Source organism: Aspergillus melleus, assembly GCF_016097325.1.
Source record: "Aspergillus melleus strain CBS 546.65 chromosome Unknown contig1, whole genome shotgun sequence".
In the NCBI taxonomy this organism is placed as follows: Eukaryota; Fungi; Ascomycota; class Eurotiomycetes; order Eurotiales; family Aspergillaceae; genus Aspergillus; species Aspergillus melleus.
Genome location: NW_025763370.1, coordinates 1,127,901 through 1,144,359, shown reverse-complemented (window position 1 = coordinate 1,144,359; position 16,459 = coordinate 1,127,901). Strand labels below are relative to the sequence as shown.

At 51.3% G+C, this 16,459-nt stretch overlaps 9 protein-coding genes across 9 annotated transcripts; 5 read left to right on the top strand and 4 right to left on the bottom strand.

Moving 5' to 3' along the window:
* Window positions 1–26: 26 nt before the first annotated feature.
* On the bottom strand, window positions 27–227 carry LDX57_000448 (uncharacterized protein; the record flags this gene model as incomplete). Its single annotated transcript, XM_046082095.1, has 1 exon — window positions 27–227. One exon carries the CDS (start codon window positions 225–227, stop codon window positions 27–29), a length of 201 nt encoding a protein of 66 aa, XP_045938052.1.
* A 579-nt stretch (window positions 228–806) lies between these two features.
* On the top strand, window positions 807–1,569 carry PIN4_1 (peptidylprolyl isomerase; the record flags this gene model as incomplete). The annotated part of the gene is made up of 3 exons (XM_046082094.1): window positions 807–926; window positions 1,209–1,311; window positions 1,415–1,569. 3 exons carry the CDS (start codon window positions 807–809, stop codon window positions 1,567–1,569), a joined length of 378 nt encoding a protein of 125 aa, XP_045938051.1.
* A 168-nt stretch (window positions 1,570–1,737) lies between these two features.
* Window positions 1,738–3,084, bottom strand: HUT1 (UDP-galactose transporter HUT1; the record flags this gene model as incomplete). Its single annotated transcript, XM_046082093.1, has 2 exons — window positions 1,738–2,800; window positions 2,864–3,084. 2 exons carry the CDS (start codon window positions 3,082–3,084, stop codon window positions 1,738–1,740), a joined length of 1,284 nt encoding a protein of 427 aa, XP_045938050.1.
* Window positions 3,085–3,424: 340 nt separating this feature from the next.
* On the top strand, window positions 3,425–4,075 carry LDX57_000445 (uncharacterized protein; the record flags this gene model as incomplete). Its single annotated transcript, XM_046082092.1, has 1 exon — window positions 3,425–4,075. One exon carries the CDS (start codon window positions 3,425–3,427, stop codon window positions 4,073–4,075), a length of 651 nt encoding a protein of 216 aa, XP_045938049.1.
* A 267-nt stretch (window positions 4,076–4,342) lies between these two features.
* SIP3_2 (SNF1-interacting protein) lies at window positions 4,343–5,047 on the bottom strand (the record flags this gene model as incomplete). The annotated part of the gene is made up of 1 exon (XM_046082091.1): window positions 4,343–5,047. The coding sequence occupies one exon, from the start codon at window positions 5,045–5,047 to the stop codon at window positions 4,343–4,345; it is 705 nt and encodes a 234-aa protein (XP_045938048.1).
* Window positions 5,048–5,710: 663 nt separating this feature from the next.
* Window positions 5,711–8,982, bottom strand: SIP3_1 (putative transcription factor SipA3; the record flags this gene model as incomplete). Its single annotated transcript, XM_046082090.1, has 3 exons — window positions 8,752–8,982; window positions 8,317–8,680; window positions 5,711–8,257 (listed from the first exon to the last, which is right to left on the bottom strand). Exons 1-3 carry the CDS (start codon window positions 8,805–8,807, stop codon window positions 5,711–5,713), a joined length of 2,967 nt encoding a protein of 988 aa, XP_045938047.1. The 5' UTR covers window positions 8,808–8,982.
* Window positions 8,983–9,442: 460 nt separating this feature from the next.
* kri1 (KRI1 family protein) lies at window positions 9,443–11,113 on the top strand (the record flags this gene model as incomplete). The annotated part of the gene is made up of 1 exon (XM_046082089.1): window positions 9,443–11,113. The coding sequence occupies one exon, from the start codon at window positions 9,443–9,445 to the stop codon at window positions 11,111–11,113; it is 1,671 nt and encodes a 556-aa protein (XP_045938046.1).
* A 1,163-nt stretch (window positions 11,114–12,276) lies between these two features.
* Window positions 12,277–14,356, top strand: PET9 (putative mitochondrial ADP,ATP carrier protein (Ant)). The gene is made up of 6 exons (XM_046082088.1): window positions 12,277–12,563; window positions 12,760–12,781; window positions 12,901–12,977; window positions 13,166–13,411; window positions 13,462–13,839; window positions 13,902–14,356. Exons 1-6 carry the CDS (start codon window positions 12,513–12,515, stop codon window positions 14,073–14,075), a joined length of 948 nt encoding a protein of 315 aa, XP_045938045.1. The 5' UTR covers window positions 12,277–12,512; the 3' UTR covers window positions 14,076–14,356.
* Window positions 14,357–14,549: 193 nt separating this feature from the next.
* On the top strand, window positions 14,550–15,374 carry LDX57_000440 (uncharacterized protein; the record flags this gene model as incomplete). Its single annotated transcript, XM_046082087.1, has 1 exon — window positions 14,550–15,374. The coding sequence occupies one exon, from the start codon at window positions 14,550–14,552 to the stop codon at window positions 15,372–15,374; it is 825 nt and encodes a 274-aa protein (XP_045938044.1).
* Between the last annotated feature and the right edge of the window lie 1,085 nt (window positions 15,375–16,459).

The window sequence follows — 16,459 nt, the reverse complement described above, 5'->3', positions numbered from 1 at the left end:
GACGATACTCGTTCACCAAGACATGGTTAGGGGCGCGGTGCGGGGCGTCGGCAAAGATTCCCAGCGAGTCGAAGCGAGGGGTGATGATCGGGGAAACGAGCCACGATGGAAGGGGTGCCGAAAGCAGCGTATTGGATTTGGTCAGGGCGGATGGCCAGGTCTGCAGACGACGATGCGAGAGGTGAGTCCATCGGGGGAGAGGCGCCGTAGTTATCTGTCGTAGGCATGGTTATCCCGAGCAATGGGAATGAAGTTTGCATCGAATAGAACAGAATAGAGTATATCAATTCAGTAACTGAAAGGAAGAAGAATAAACTTACCCTCTGCAACAACGTCTCCTCTTCCTCTGCCGTTATGAAATCCGCTATGTAGAACGCATCCTCCGGTAAGGAGGTGATCCTAGCCCCGAGGAGATCATCCATCACGTTGCATGGCATGCACTGTACAGTAGTTTCTCCGTGCTGAATGCGAATGCGAATAACGGACTCTGACAGATGCAGATCGATCGACGCAGACGTAGATGCAGATGCATGAAGTAGACGTAAGAGTAGGAGTTGGAGTCGAAGTTGAAACAACAACTGGAATGCAATTCTCCTCCTCACTTACGTCGTAGGCTCGTAGGTAGCAATCAGAGAGACAAGACGAAACAACTTCCTGCCTCAGGCAGTCCAGCCCCACATGACTTCATTTCATATCACGTTACTACCCGTCGCTGTTCCCGGAGGGGTAACTAATTCTTGCAGCTATCTCTCTGCGCGCGCACCCTTCCTCGTTTTTTTCGGATTTCTAGAAGCTATAACATCGCAATGGCCCCTAAGAACAACAAAGGCGGTGATAAGAAAGGAAAGGGCAAAGATGCTGCTGACGGGGGCGATAATAAGAAGGGCTTGAAGCCTGCGACTTCGATTAACGTGCGGCATATTTTGGTATGTGGGTTTTCTTTTGCGTTGAGTTTAATTGTTGTTTGAGGGTTGTTTGTTGCTTTGTATATCTATCCGTATTGTTATGTGTATGCTTGATGGTAGGTGGTAAGTTTGGGATATTGAATGAATGCCCTCTGTTTATACACAGCATATATATATCCGATCAATCACAAACCCGCTTAACCTACCTACCTACCTACCTCCTTGCACACATCCACCGACATACACATCAGATCTCTTGACCCCCCCAAGGACGAAACGAAAGCTAACCACTAAACTCCACAGTGCGAAAAATTCTCCAAAAAAGAAGAAGCGCTAGAGAAGTTGCGCGGCGGCGCGAAATTCGACGACGTGGCGCGCGAGTTCTCCGAAGATAAAGCCCGACAAGGTATACAGACCCTACCTACCTACCTACCTACCTACCTTACTACCCCATATGTCATATGGCAAGACAATGCCCGCTAACACATGCCCTTTCTTTGGTTCTGTAGGCGGTTCCCTGGGTTGGAAAGTACGTGGTAGTCTGGACGCGAGCTTTGAGAAGGCGGCGTATGAGTTGGAGCCGAGCACGACGGGGAATCCGAAGTATGTGGATGTGAAGACGGGGTTCGGGTATCATATTATTATGGTTGAGGGGAGGAAGTGAACAATCCTATCCTGTCTATAGTGATGATCGTGGATGGTAATCTTTGATATCAAAACCTCCTGCATATATAAAGGGGGGAAAGATCAGAAAGAAAAAAAAAATACAATCAATAATCTATCGAACTATGTACATACAACAAAAAAGAAAATATAAACCAAAACAATCTATCTATGCCTTCTTCCCTGACTTCGCCAACTCCTTCGCCTTCTTCTCCTGTCTCTGCACCACGGCTTCGGCGCCCACGCCCCCGAAGACCAGGAACACGCCCAGCCACTGCCCGCCAGACAGGGAGTGCCCGAACCAGAACACACTCAGGAGCATCGTGAGCATTTTCCGCGTGACGGTCACCGTCACGAGAAGCAGCGACGAGAAGCGCGACAGGGTGTAGAAGATGAACAGCTGGCCGATGGCGCCGCAGGCCGCGAAACCGATCACGTTCTTGAGGGCCTCCGGATGACGGGACAGGAAGGCGATGGCGTTGGTGAGCTCGGCCTCCGTGGACGGCGGGATGGGCATGGGGAGAAGGTTATGCAGGAGGCCGGTGGAGGAGAGGTGCGGCATGATGAGGAGGTAGAGGGAGGTGAGGAGCGTGGAGAGGACGTTCTGGGCCACCATCATCTGGGGACCGGTGAAGCGGGTGTAGTGCTGCGGGGAGCTGAAGACGTGATCTTGCGTGGTGTTGGTGAGGCCGTCGAGCAGCAGGTTGATCGACAAGAGAAAGATCCCCCACGTGGACGAGCCGGAGCCCTTCTCGGCGGACGCGGCTACCTTCTTGCTCGTTCCTGGGTGGTGCAGAGTGAAGGTTGCGACGCCGATGGTGACCAGGAGGACGACGCCGTATTTGTAGAGAGGGTAGCGCTTGCGGAAGATGGTCAAGTGCAGGAACATCACAGGTAGCAGTTTGCAGGACTTGGCCAGAATGAAGGTCAGGTAGTCGATATGCGCCAGACTGGCGTATCCGAAAGGCGAGGCGAGGGAGGACGAGATGCTGACGAGAAGCAGAGGAAACAGGATTTTGCGCGTCGGGAAGATCGAGGGCACTTTCTGGCCTTTCGGCGTCGAGAAGTACAGGTAGAGGAAGCCGGTGATGGCCGCGAAGGTCGACTGGATGGTGTTCAAAACGATCGAGAAGGTGAAGCGCTCCGTGGGAGGCTCCAGTTCATCAGCAGTGGAAGGACGAACGGGATAAGACACTGTGGTAATCGCTTCTTGCAAAACTCCCCAGGAAAGGCTGTTTGAGTCATTGGTCAGATAGTTTCTCTGAATATTGTTGAATCTAAACGAGGACACCTACAATGAAGCATAGATTCCAAGGACGCAGATCGCGAGTTGCGCCAAACCGGGAGGAACTTCTGCAGAGAAGTCCTTCGCCGATGCAGTTCCATTGGCCCCAGAAGACGCTTTTGCGCTGCCATTCTGTTTGACTTGCGCATCGGCATCTCCAGAATGCGCGTGCATGATCTCCGAGGAAGTCGCGCGTTGTAAAGGAGTGGCTTGTTTCTGGCGCGCCATCATGAACGAGGGTGTATATTGAGAGAGGGAACGACGAGAGTGAGAGCAAATATGTCAGGCAGGAATGTACAACGGACGACTGGAAAGAGTGAAGCGCAAAGTGGACTGAGACGACGGGGAGATGAGAGAATTTAAGGAGTGCAACAGGCGGATGATGCCATGTGTTCTTCTCCTTCCGCAGACCGCGGAATTCTCCATTTCCCTCCCCACCTCGACTTTTTTTCCCTTCCACCCTTCCTTTGCTCCGTTCGGACATTCCTCTCCTGCCACGGACCATTCAATCATATACCTCACACTAAGACCAGATACAGACAGTACACAAGACAATCTAGAAACTCCCACCATGACAGCATCATCTCCAGCTTCATCCTCCCCTGCCATACCCAAGCCTTCCGCGCTCACATCCCTCATCGCCGCCTCTGCCTCTCCCAATCCGCTCTCCGCAAGCACCATCCAAATCCTCCACAACCTCCAACACCAGCATCTCTGGACATCGCTGAAAGTGCACGATATCCCAATCCCCGCCTCGACACAGGATGCATCCTCGACCCTGTTCCTGATCTCCGGAATCCCCCCGCACCGCGTCTACACCCACCCCGACGAGCAGCTGTACATGCTGCAGAAGGGCCTGCGCGAGGACGACGTCGAGCTGGAGCGCATGTTCGTGCTCCCCACTGTGCATGGGCAGTCGTGGAGTCTGCGCAAGCTGGCGGCGGTGTTTGACTCGCTTCCTGACTCTGACACGGCTCAAGAGGAGGCGGCGGCGGCGGCGGCAGCTCTAGGGGACGATAGCGAGGAGCGTGCTGGGTCGCAGAACGGGGACAAGGCCGCACAATTGGCTGAGTATTACGACTATAGGCAGAAGGCTCGTCAGACTGGGGAGTGGGGGACAAAGAGGCTGCTTTTGGCTATGGTGGATAAGAGCATGGGTGGTGACGGCACCGTGGTCTACTATGTCGTCCAGGAGGGCGCCGTCAAGCCCCGACAGAATTAATCGGTTGTTGCTGTCGCTGTCGACGGACAGTTCAGTGGCGCTAATTAAGCCGGTGGTGCTGATTTCTGCGTCACTGAGCGGTGTTACTCTGGTGTGAACTGCTCCTTGGATTGAATTATTGGAAATGCGATGCAACCAAAACTATTCACGCTGGGAGGAATATACAATGCGGTTCCCCTCAAAAGAAACCAATTTCAACCGGGGTATCGTTCAACAAAATCCCAAGCAAGAGAAATCAAACCGGCACATACATCCTCCGCCGCCTGCCTAAGAAACCTCCGATATCCGCTGGTCGCCAATGAGTTGTTCCTGTTCCCGCTGGCAACTCGTGCAGTATTGGTCATACCATTGTCTGACATCGCCGGAGAGGCCGGCAAAGATGGTCTGGCCCATGCGGTCTGCCTGCAGATCGGCCTCGTCGCCAGCTTTGGACTTGCCGAGAAGAACTTCCACCTGACGGCACCGCCGCAGCTCTTGTCGGAGCCAGCGTTCCCATTCGTTCTCGATGACTTCCTTCTCAATACTGTTGACCACGCGGAGAGCCACCAAGAGATTGTGGCGATACAAGGCTAGTCGTTCACGAGTCTGCTGAAGTCGTCGAGCAGCGCTCTTGGTCATGGAGTCTTTCGGACTCGAAGTACCGAGGGAGCGCGAGGCCCCTTCGCCGCCTAGTGTTTGCTGGTGGAAAGTAGCAAAGCACTCGCTTGCGTTATTGCTGTTTTGTCCAATTGTTGTGTTTGCAAGTGCATCGTCGATATCTCTCATGTAGATAGCTTTGCTCATGACCTGATCCGGGTGGACGCCTAGACGGGCCATGAATTTTTCGGCGTTTCGATCATGCCACCACTCATAGGCCTCTTGCGACGTGTAGAGTCCGTTCATAAACACGCTTGATACTAGTAACAGAAGGATGACCTTGTGCGCACTCGTAACCTTCCATACCCACCGCAGGAGAGCAAACGTCCACAGCATCACAGATGAAATGGCGCTCTCGAGGAAAGAGACAAAGATCTCGAAGAGTAGTTGCACGAGCGTTCTTTGAGTTCGAGGCTTGCGAGGCTCGATCTTGAAATCTGGTTGGCCGGAGAACTGCGATACAGAGCTCTGGCGTCCGACGTGGCCGAAGATGGTAATGGCCTTCTTGGTTCGACTGTGAGCTCCGAGTCTGCGCACCTGGTCACCAACCAAGTCTAGTAGATCCAAGGCATCCTGTTCTAGATCACCGGTGGCTTGTTTGTCAATGACGCCTAGGGATTGTTAACTTTCGTTGTCTCAAGAAACCATGTCACTAAGGTGAACACTCACTCTGCAGACCGTAGGGTGACCACAGCCATTCCACCTTTGTATAGATGGAAAGTTTACTCTTCCCTTTAGCCATGAAGGTGACGACGATTTTGCTGACCAGCCTGAACGACCGCTTGAAGGGCAGGTGCCATGGAGTTCGTTTATCCGTGACCACATAGCAGAGGTGATCATTGAGGACATCGATCAATTGATAATCGGAGATCTCTTTGGCCTGGGACCGTCCTGGATGATGTCAGACCTGTGGAAAACAAACTCGGTACCTGAGAATACGTACCTAAGATATCGGTTGTCTCAATTTGATAATGCAAGTCTCGCCGTAAGTTGCGCGCTTCATTTCTGGTCCAAGGGCCTTGTTTGATGTCTTATGATCTTGTTAACTACAGTTTGCGGTGCTTCGGGTCGAGGTGGTACCCTACCTTGTGCTTTTCTCTGATGCAAGAGGAGTTGCCAGACTGCACTCTTGTCCCCGAAGAGAATATGGAAAATCGCCTTGGGACTGATATCAAACTCCTTCTCAGCTGCTAGGTGTAAATTCCCTTGGGGAACATATTGTACGGGCTGAGTAGGCAGCCTGAACCTCGGCACGTCCTTGCCGTTGATAGCCTTCTTGGAGTGTATGTCCAAATCCTTGTCAATGTAGATTGGAGCCCGGAAGTCTCTTCCGGGGCGCTGATCGGTAGTGCCTTCACTGTCGGCTAACTTGTCTTCTGCGCCAGCCACATCCTCCCAGCTGTCTACACTGGGAGTCCGAGTCAAAGCATCCGTCTCCATTTTGGTGAGGGCCTTGAAGATGGCTTCCAAACCAAGTGGCTCGACGGCTGTGGAATCGTTGATCAGGAAATTCAGACGCCTTTGAAGAAGCTTCAGCGGCTCAAGGAATGTCTTGACTGTGACTCGGCCGGGAGTGTCTTCGCCAGGAGGTGGGATGGTATGAAGGAACAAGAAGTCGCAGTCTCTCCCAGGAGCCGCAGTGACTTCTTTGATGCTTTCCAGAGAAACACTGGTGGTCAATACCAGCCCATAGTAGTGACTATAGAAGTATATATCACGCGTAGTCACATAGGCTCTTCCAGGGAACTCTTGCTGATCGTTTGGATTCCACGTAGCCCGGAACACCATGACCAGGGCTTCCTCTCTTTTGACATTGGGGAACAAAAGTCGGAATTGAGAATCCTGGATTTTGAGCTGCTGCGGGTAGTAGCTGGGATACTCATGAGTAACCCCCATGATTGCCTGCTGTATCTTGGCTGGACTTCCATCAAGACTCATTGTCTGTCGATGACGAGGACCTGGAGCCGATGGTTTAGCGGGGGTTGGACCACCGGCGGGTTTATCGTTCTGTTTTGATGAATCACTAACTGGTGACGTTAGAGTGTGCCCAGAGTCCGTGTCCTGATGCGTTTCCGAGAGCCCCAATTTTTCTCGTTCCAGTCGATTTACGAACCCCCAGTTGGAACTTCCCCACAAGTTTGCCATCATGCCGCTAGGCATGCCGCCCGTTTTGTCGGCCTGACCTAACCCAAGTCCCCTTTCATTGCTAACAATCACGGCTGCTTTGCTCATGCTAGTAGGAGCCGGAGGGTTGGCCAGCGTCGGTGGTGCCAGGGTTGTAGGAGATTCGTTGCCCCTGTTGAAATCATTCTCCGGAGAGCCGTATGGGGTAGCAGTACCTGAGCCAAGAGCGGTGTGACTGGCGGAGATCAGGCTTGCTATGCCACCCCCAGCTCCGGGTATAGAGTTGGAGGGTTGCACCGTGTTGGACTTGCGATGGAGATCCAGTTTCTGAATGATACGCGAGGTGTGCTCCCTTGCCGAGCTTTCGGGTTCCAGGGAGGTCAAGCGCCGGTACGCGCCAAAGTCGCTGCTATTCCGGAGAGCATTTGGGTCTCGGTCTGGAAGAGGAAGCATTCCACTCCGCTCGGATGAGCCTTGCTCCTCGCTTGAGTGTGGGGTGAGCGAGTCAGCCGGGTCAGCGGCGAATTCGGGGGCCGGAGGAGGCGAGATGGCAAAAGCAGGATCTTGAATCGTGTCTTTGCCGGAAAGTGAGGGATCGGAGCTCGCTGGGCGCTCTAGAGCCTTTCGCTTCGCGGCTTCAAAAGCCGCAATCCATTCCATGAGTTCTTTCTGCGTCTCTGCCTGAAGCACGATGGTGTTGCTCTTAGTCTTCACCTCGAAGCAAAAGCGGCGCTCCTCCTGGAAGGCCGGACGAATGCTGCAGAGGAGGACACCTATTCTCTCACTTTCCTCAACTCCACCAGTGCGGGCTCCTTGTACAAGACAGCCAAAGATTCCATTCTTCAAGAAAACCCATCGTTTGACCCAGATTGTGCGTGTGGGCTTGCCCGAGAGAGTGCGCAGATTCACCCACCCTTGCTTCTCCGGCCTAGCCTCCGTCGTCATCTCGAGTGTCGACAAAGGGCGGGATCCAAGATAGGGTACGGTCGAGATCGAGTAGTCCTCCAGCTCACGCGACGGCCTTACGGCCACCTCCGCCGCTTCCTCGATCTGTTTCCTGGCAGACAGAAGCTCCCGCCTGGAGGACTTCTCGCTCCCCTCCATTTCATGAATCCAACCTTTGATACGATCCATCTCTTGGCCCCATTTCGTGAATGTCGAGCCATTGTTATTATGGAAGGTCTTGAACTCCCGCCATTGATCGAAGGACACTCGGACCAACAACCTGTCGAGACTGTTTCGGACTTGAGGAGCCTGGACCGAAAAGTCCATCGACGCTTTGAGGTACGCCTTGCGGGCCTCATGGAGTTGGAAGGCATCTTCTCTTAGGGACGAGGGTTCTTTCGATTTCGACTGCGATGCATATCGGGACTGTAGGTAATCGTAATGTTTTTGCGCCTGGTCGAGCACGCGGCGGGTCTCCTATAGTGGGGTAAGACTTTGACGGGCGTATATTGTAAGCATGACACTTGTCAGTTTACCTTGAAATTCCGCAAATCTTCCTGTATGAAAACTCTGATAGGCTCCGAAACGAGCGATTCTATCCGTTTGGTGGTGGACACCAACCCGTTCCATAGATCCCTCGAGCTGTCACCGCTCCTTCTCATCGACAACAGTGTGTAATCATGGTCGAGGACGGCTTCGGAGACCATCAAAGGGTTCATAGAGTAGGATAGAAACGTGTTCACTATTCCCTCCATAGCCGCAAGCTCCATCGAGAGCTTGGATGCGGCCTTCGCGTACCCATCGAGCCATCTTTCGAGGAATTCAATCTGATCGGAGAAGTGGAGTGTGGTGGCACGGAATGTCGGCGAATCGAGGGCAGCCTCCTTTAAACCTACTGGACTGTACGTAAATGTCAGAGTCAAGCACTTCCCCTAGTCATTCCGTAGAGGACAATCATTCGAGCGACTTACACCACGCTGACAAGCTTCCCAACCTGGGGTAATGGCTTCTGCGGCTGAGTCGACATCTAGTGTATGTCTCCGGCCATACACTGACGCGAACAAGGGGTAATGACAGAGAGAAAACCAACTAGGGAGCACGAATTGAATAAGAAAAGAAGAATAAGGAGAATCGAAAGCAGGCAGTGAGATATGTCAGATAAGGAGAGAGGATCATGAACCAGGAAGCTTTCAACGCCCGGCCTCGAGCCATACGGGGACTCGACCAGGCCCGCGCATGATCTAATTGGCTACGTCAGTGACTTGTCTTGAAGCCTAGTTTCTCAGGCAACACCGTCGGGTCTGGTCTGGCGGTGAAGGCGGGCAATTTTTTCTGCCAGTCACTGCCTTTTTTTTTTTTCTTTCTAAGAAGAAAGCGCAGATACTACTCGGTTTCCTACGCAAAGGCACTACCATTAAATTAGGTTGTGCATTTTGTTTTTCACAGCAGCTATGGAGCCTCCAGCTAAAAAGTCGCGCAAGCTCCTTGATGATGACAGCTCCAGCGACACTGGAGATGAGTCTGGCGGAGTTGCAATCAACAACCAGGCCGATGGCTTCAATTTCAAGATCAACGAAGACTATGCCCGTCGATTTGAGCATAACAAGAAACGGGAGGAAATCATGAAACGTGAGTGCTTGTTAATATTTTCATGCAGGCTGTATGAATGATGGCACGCTGACTTGTACTCCGCCATCTATAGTGGAAGCAAAGCTAGCGCAACGCGGAGATGGATTGGACTCGGAAGATGAGTCGTCATCCGAAGAGGAAGACGAAGATGGAGAGCTGGCAACTGCCGCGCTTGACCAAGAGATTATGGCAACCCTGAAAGCGATTCGATCAAAGGACCCCCGAGTTTACGACAAGGACGTCCAATTCTACGCTGAAGAAGATGCAAATGCTAAGCCAGAGGATGGGGAGAAGAAGAAAGAGAAACCAATGACCCTTCGAGATTACCACCGGGAGAACCTGTTGAGTGGCAATCTCCTACCAGAGGATGACACCTCCGATGCGCCTAAGTCATATGCCCAGGAGCAAGCAGACCTGAAGAAATCGATTGTCCAGCAAATGCACGCCGCGGCCGACGATGAAGATCACTCTTCTAATGACGCAGAGGATGAAGACCTCCTCGTGCGGAAGTCAGTACAGGAGCCAGCCCCCGAATCCAAGAAAACCAACAAGCTCGACCTTGAGAACGCGGACAAAGACCCGGAAACCTTCTTGTCAAATTTCCTTTCTGCAAGGGCTTGGATACCGGCTGACAGAACAAACCTGCAACCTTTCGAATCGGACGACGAGGAGGAAGATGCGCGGGCGGAGGCTTTCGAGGAGGCATACAATTTCCGCTTCGAGGACCCTAGCAAGATCAATACCCAGCTGATCACTCACTCTCGTGACGCAACCAACCAACAATCCGTTCGTCGGGATGATAAGAGTGGCAGAAAGAAGATCAGAGATGCTGAACGCCAAAGAAAGGAGGAGGAGAAGAAACAGCGGGAGACCGAAAAGAACCGGTTGCGCAAACTCAAAACAGAAGAACTCCAAGAAAAGGTCAACAAGGTCAAGGAGGTAGCAGGGCTTCGCGCATCTCAATTTACCGACGAGGACTGGGCTAAGTTCTTGGATGGCGCTTGGGATGACAAGGATTGGGAGAAGGAAATGCAGAAGAACTTCGGCGAAGAATACTACGCGGAGGGCGACGACGGCGAGGGCAAGAAAAAACACCCCAAGAAGCCGACATGGGATGATGATATCGACATCACTGATCTTGTCCCTGATTTCGAAGACGACGAAGGAAACCCCGCATCGGATGCTGAGATGGAGGATGCCGACGACGCCGGCGAAGGCGCTTCCAAGAGCAAGAAGAGCAAAGCACAGGAGAAAAGGGATCAGAAGCGTGAGGCTCGCAAGGATCGGCTTCGTATCGATGAGGCTGTCGACCGCAATTTGGACCTTGACGTGGCCCTTCTTCCGGGTGCAAGCAAGAAGAACACTGGACATTTCCGCTATAGAGAAACATCTCCCCAGAGCTTCGGATTGACGGCACGGGACATCCTGATGGCTGACGACACCCAACTCAATCAGTTCGCCGGTCTGAAGAAGCTTGCATCATTCCGCGACGAAGAAAAGAAGAGCAAGGACCAGAGGAAACTGGGCAAGAAGGCTCGATTGAGGCAATGGCGCAAGGATACCTTTGGTAACGAAGATGGGCCCGAGTTCTCCTTCGGTGGTGAGAAGGTCGCCGAGAAAGACGATGCCGCCGATGGCGACAACGTTGATATCCGCGAAGGGAAACCACGAAAGAAGAAGAGAAAGAGGTCCAAGAAGAACTAAGTACGAGAGGGCTGTTATATTCCATTCATGCATCTAGGTTGTTGTAAAGAAGTGCGGTTTGGAATGTCTATAATGAAATGCTTGAGATCCAATCATCTTTCTTGTCTATTTGGTCTTACATTGCGTAGAAAATCGAAACAATAGGTAAATTCTACAAGCTAATCAGAGCATGTGAGTATTGTCTGCAATGGACGATTCTATGCAGAAGAATTAAATCCGCCAAACGAAATATATATTGGAGAGCAACTAGTCCAAGGGAGGGTTGCAATCACGTGTCACACTTCCCCGTTAAAGCGGCAAGGCGGGAGTGCCGGAAGCAGACCCAGAGGAGACTTGGAGGGAAGGACAGCCGAAAGAGCCGACACCAGCCAGGAATTGTGGAAATCCCATTACGCCGCCGTATTATCGAATGCATCATGTTTATTTTTATTTTTTTTTTGATTGTTATTGTCCATGCCCCAGTCTAATTCTAATCCATCTTTCATTGTTTCTGGCTCTTATGATTGACAGGTTTTTATTTTCGATTTTTTTTTCTCATTCAGAAATCAAATTAACCACAATATGGAATAGAGAGCTAACTATTCTGGGTAAGTTCGAGGAAGACAAAGTGACGGCGAACCAGTCAGAAGAAGTCCAAATTTGCCATCGGATACTCGGGACCAGAGAATTGAATGTCTGGAAGAAAGGAGAGATTTCCCCGAGTCTGTCGCCGCGGCAGCAGCAGAAGAAGAAGAGAGGTGTCCAGTCCAGTCCAGTCGCGGTGGGTGCGCGTGTGGGCGGAGACGTCGAGGCTCCAGCGCTGGTTCGGTCAAGCCGGGGGGGGAGAACCAAGGCGGACGGAGTATTCAGTTCCGTATTCAAGGGATGGGGGTTGGAATTGCATGCGAAGAGAAACAGAGGTTTTGTAGTTGGAAACTGGTACAGAGTAGTTAATGTTGAATTAGAATTCTTGCTGAATTTTACTACACGCATAGTTATACTCCTCTGTAGTCTTCATCGATTATTCCAATTGTTAACAGGATACTCCATATCCAAATTCCTCTGCCCGACTCTGCGTCGTCGGGAAGGCATTTTCTGGGAGCAATCGGGAGATATCGGCTCTCGTTGCCTGGGCCAGCATTAGCGCCGGGTCCGGTTTTTTTTCCTTTTTTCTTTTTTTGCCTGCAATAAAAAAAAATTTCAGGCCAGGAAAACTCAAACTAAAAGGTCTTAGCGTCTCCGCTCGCTTCTTCCCGCTTACAAGAGCCCTTCCCTCGCTATTTTTTCTCCCCTTCCCCTTCTCTCTTCTCTCTTTCTTTCTTCCCCATCCCTTTTGAAGTGTCCTGTTTTCTTGACACTATCATCAATCCATCTCCTCTCTTTTTGTTTCTTTTAGTTCTTGTTCTTCACAGCCGTCATCATGGCCAAGGGTGACGTTAACCAGGCCGAGAAGTCGGTCCTGGGTATGCCCGTAAGTTGCTGCTCGCCCTCGTCGCCAGTCCGGGATCTTAGGTCACGCGCCCTGTTCGACCCATGTCGAGTCTTTGGAATCTTTCGAGGATGCAAATTCTTGATGTTATGGTTGTAGATGGGAGCGTGAAGCTGGGAATTTTCGGATCTGGCAATAGGTTGTTGGGGGAATGTTCGACTAACAGATTTTTCTTCAGGGATTCGTCGTTGACTTCCTGAGTATGTCCATCCAATGAACAGGTGTTCGGTCGATGTGCCTTTCGCAATCGATCGACATCTGAAAGGCGAAATCAGCTTTTGTCCTGTTTACGATCGTGCCAACTAACTGACCATTCTAGTGGGTGGTGTTTCCGCTGCTGTCTCCAAGACTGCTGCCGCCCCCATCGAGCGTATCAAGCTCCTCATCCAGAACCAGGTATGGTTTTACCTATACTCAATGGTGAAAGGGGGTGATTGCAAAATCTTTCGAATGACGAGCCATTCGACGTGATTTTCGTGGTCGACGACCGGCTTTTACCGGAAATGGCTCGTCGCGAAAAAATTTTCAGCCCCTTTCTTGGAGGTTTCCTACCGTAAGCAGATTCTAATCCAGCCTCCCTTTAGGATGAGATGCTTCGCGCCGGTCGTCTCGACCGCAAGTACAACGGTATCACCGACTGCTTCCGTCGTACCGCCGCCTCCGAGGGTGTCGTCTCCCTGTGGAGAGGTAACACTGCCAACGTCATCCGTTACTTCCCTACCCAGGCTCTCAACTTTGCCTTCCGTGACACCTACAAGTCCATGTTCTCCTACAAGAAGGACCGTGATGGATACGCCAAGTGGATGATGGGTAACCTTGCCTCCGGTGGTGTATGTATTCCAGATCCTTTCAATCTCCAGATGTCTAACTCTGAATCCAGGCCGCTGGTGCCACTTCCCTCGCTTTCGTCTACTCTCTCGACTACGCCCGTACCCGTCTTGCCAACGACGCCAAGTCCGCCAAGGGCGGTGGTGACCGTCAGTTCAACGGTCTCGTTGACGTCTACAAGAAGACCCTCGCCTCCGACGGTATTGCCGGTCTCTACCGTGGTTTCGGTCCCTCCGTTCTCGGAATCGTTGTCTACCGTGGTCTGTACTTCGGTATGTACGACTCCGTCAAGCCCGTCCTCCTTACCGGCTCCCTCGAGAACAACTTCCTGGCTTCCTTCCTGCTCGGCTGGACTGTCACCACCGGTGCCGGTATCGCCTCCTACCCTCTTGACACCGTCCGTCGTCGTATGATGATGACCTCCGGTGAGGTAAGTAAAACTTTTTAAACCCCTATTCCAATCGCAACGAGCGGACATTGATCTCTCTACAGGCCGTCAAGTACAACTCTTCCTTCGACGCTTTCCGCCAGATCGTCGCCAAGGAGGGTACCGCTTCCCTCTTCAAGGGTGCCGGTGCTAACATCCTCCGTGGTGTCGCCGGTGCCGGTGTCCTGTCCATCTACGACCAGGCCCAGCTCCTCCTCTTCGGAAAGAAGTACAAATAAGCGATTGATTTAGTTCAATTCGCGTCACGTCAACGTGAATCATTTGGGGAAAGGGGGTGACCATCATTTGGCGTAACTGCCAGGTGACTGGTAATGATGAGGAAGAACTATTAGAGATATGCGTCAAGAAGAGTGGTAGTGGTAAAAAAGTCTTGCGCATAGAGTGTGATATTTCCTCTTGTACCAGTTGTATTTTACTGCCTGCAAGCTTATTTTCTTTTTTTTCTTTTCCAACTGTACTTCTTGACCCGTACGAAATCGAATCCTCGTGTTTTTGGGATTTGTTTTTTTTTGCGTAGAAAAATTTTCACGATCACATGGCCTCTTTGTCACGTGCATGCGATGACGTCTTCATTTTCCTTTGAAGGTGAAGCTTCCTGGGAGCTCCCTTAGGGTGTACTGTATTTGCTCCCTCGATCGAGATATCATTCTGATTCCAATTTAAATTTCAGTTGAGTATTACATCTTTTCAACATGTCTTCCACTCCGGGTGAAGCGACTCGTACTCCGACTTCTCTATCGACATCGCCATCCGATCCCCAGAACGAGCAGCACCAACAGCATCTCCCACCCTCCACATCAGCTGCAACTACCTCCGCACCATCTCAATCCATCCCCACCGCTCAACCAGGAAGCCTACCTTCAGTTCCAGCTCCAACGGGAATCCCAGCACCGGAAGAGCCAACACTCCAACCCACCAAAACCACCGACCCGACCACCAGCAGCAGCAGCACCTCGCCTCCCGCTCCCCGGCCCGGCGCTCAACCCGAACCGCTACCTATATATCCTATCGACTCCTCGACAAACCCTACATCTTCCCCTAGTCAAGGAGGGCATGGGCAGCCTTCAGCGATTCCTCCACCCCCTAAAGCCGGCGATGGACCGCCAAATCCGCAGCCCGGCGGTGTCCCTCTACCAACACCCACGGCGGCACCCATAGCACCTCCTCTCCACAACAGCGCCAGTAGTACCCACAGTTACATGAACAGCTATCCTCCTCCTCCTACCGCTGCTGCTAACAACACTACTCCTACCACCTACCCATCTCATCTCCAACAATCCCCCAACGCCACGACCACCCCTTACGCATCCGTCTACCAAGCTCCTACGCCCGTCTCCAGCAGCCTCCCGCTACACCACCATCCCGGCAGCACGGGGATGGTCGACGCCGACGAAGGTAGTTCTTCCGTGTCTGGTTTCATGGAAAGCGCCCGGTCGTGGGTTTCCAGTGCGGGGAGTAAACTAGCGGAGGTCGAGGCTGAGGTTTGGAGACGGATTAATGATGCTCATGATAAGTGATGTTGTGTATGATCGGGTTTGAGTAGACGTACAGGTAATGTAGTAGGCTTTTTTTTTTTTTTTTTTTTTTTTTTATCTAGGGGGGTATTTTGTTTTGATAGGCGTGGGGTTGGGAATGTGGATGGATGGGTGTTTGGGGGTTTTTTATGATCTTTTTGTTTAGGATGTGAGTTGGTTGGTCTGTTTCTCTCTCTCTTTCTCTCTGTTTCTAATAAAAATCTGGGTCGGCCTGCGTTGGTTTACATGGGTTGGGTAAGGTTAGGTTAGGTATATAAGAAGACATTGCATTCCATTCAAATTCCAACGTGGAGGCAGCTCTAGTAGGATATGTTGGATTTGACGGGACTGGGTCGGATTAGACCAAAGGTTGCATGAATTACTTGATGGGTTCTATGTACGAATGTACAGTACATGTTACTGAAAATAGATACAAAGGCGCCGTTAAGGACATTCAACATTGGAGACAAGTGTTAGAGACCAAAGAGAGTAGAGCAAAATTCAAATTACCTTGTGTCTAAATACGTGCAGCAATACTCCAGTCAGTCGATTGGTAGGTCGATTACATGGTTGCAACGGTTGCACGCACAGATGTAGGTTTGTTGTACGGAGTACGGAGTACAGGGGATGAGAAGTCGGTGAGAGCGAGAGAAAAAAAGAGATAGATCAGTCAGAATCAACCCTCTCGAGGTATTAGGTATAAAACAACACATACGTACACGACCTAACAGCTTTGACAGGTCATGAATAGTCAATAACTCGATGTAGGTAAGTAGATGCGTACTACGGTCTACCTATAACCATGTACTGCATGCATACTCCTACTTATTGTCTCTCTCTCCGCCTTTCTAGGTGTGGATATGGTTTGTTAGGTTTGACTATTGGCTAGGACTTCATTAATATAGTCACGGTGAGCATGTTAACGGAGGTTGGTGGTGGGACTATGTTATAATCATCAATCATCAATCATACGCCTTACAAAGGATGAGGTGATAGGAAGATGGATTATACAGTACTAGTTTCCTACGTATGACGGTCAAGCGGAAAAGCTCGTGATGCCAAGGCAAATGATTAATTTCTATATGTAA

Bases quoted from the DNA above. Each gene is read 5' to 3' on its own strand.
- PET9 (XM_046082088.1), top strand. From the start codon at position 12,513: ATGGCCAAGGGTGACGTTAACCAGGCCGAGAAGTCGGTCCTGGGTATG. The intron at 12,564-12,759 runs GTAAGTTGCTGC...ATTTTTCTTCAG, and splicing joins AGTCGGTCCTGGGTATGCCC to GGATTCGTCGTTGACTTCCT. The intron at 13,840-13,901 runs GTAAGTAAAACT...ATCTCTCTACAG, and splicing joins TGATGATGACCTCCGGTGAG to GCCGTCAAGTACAACTCTTC.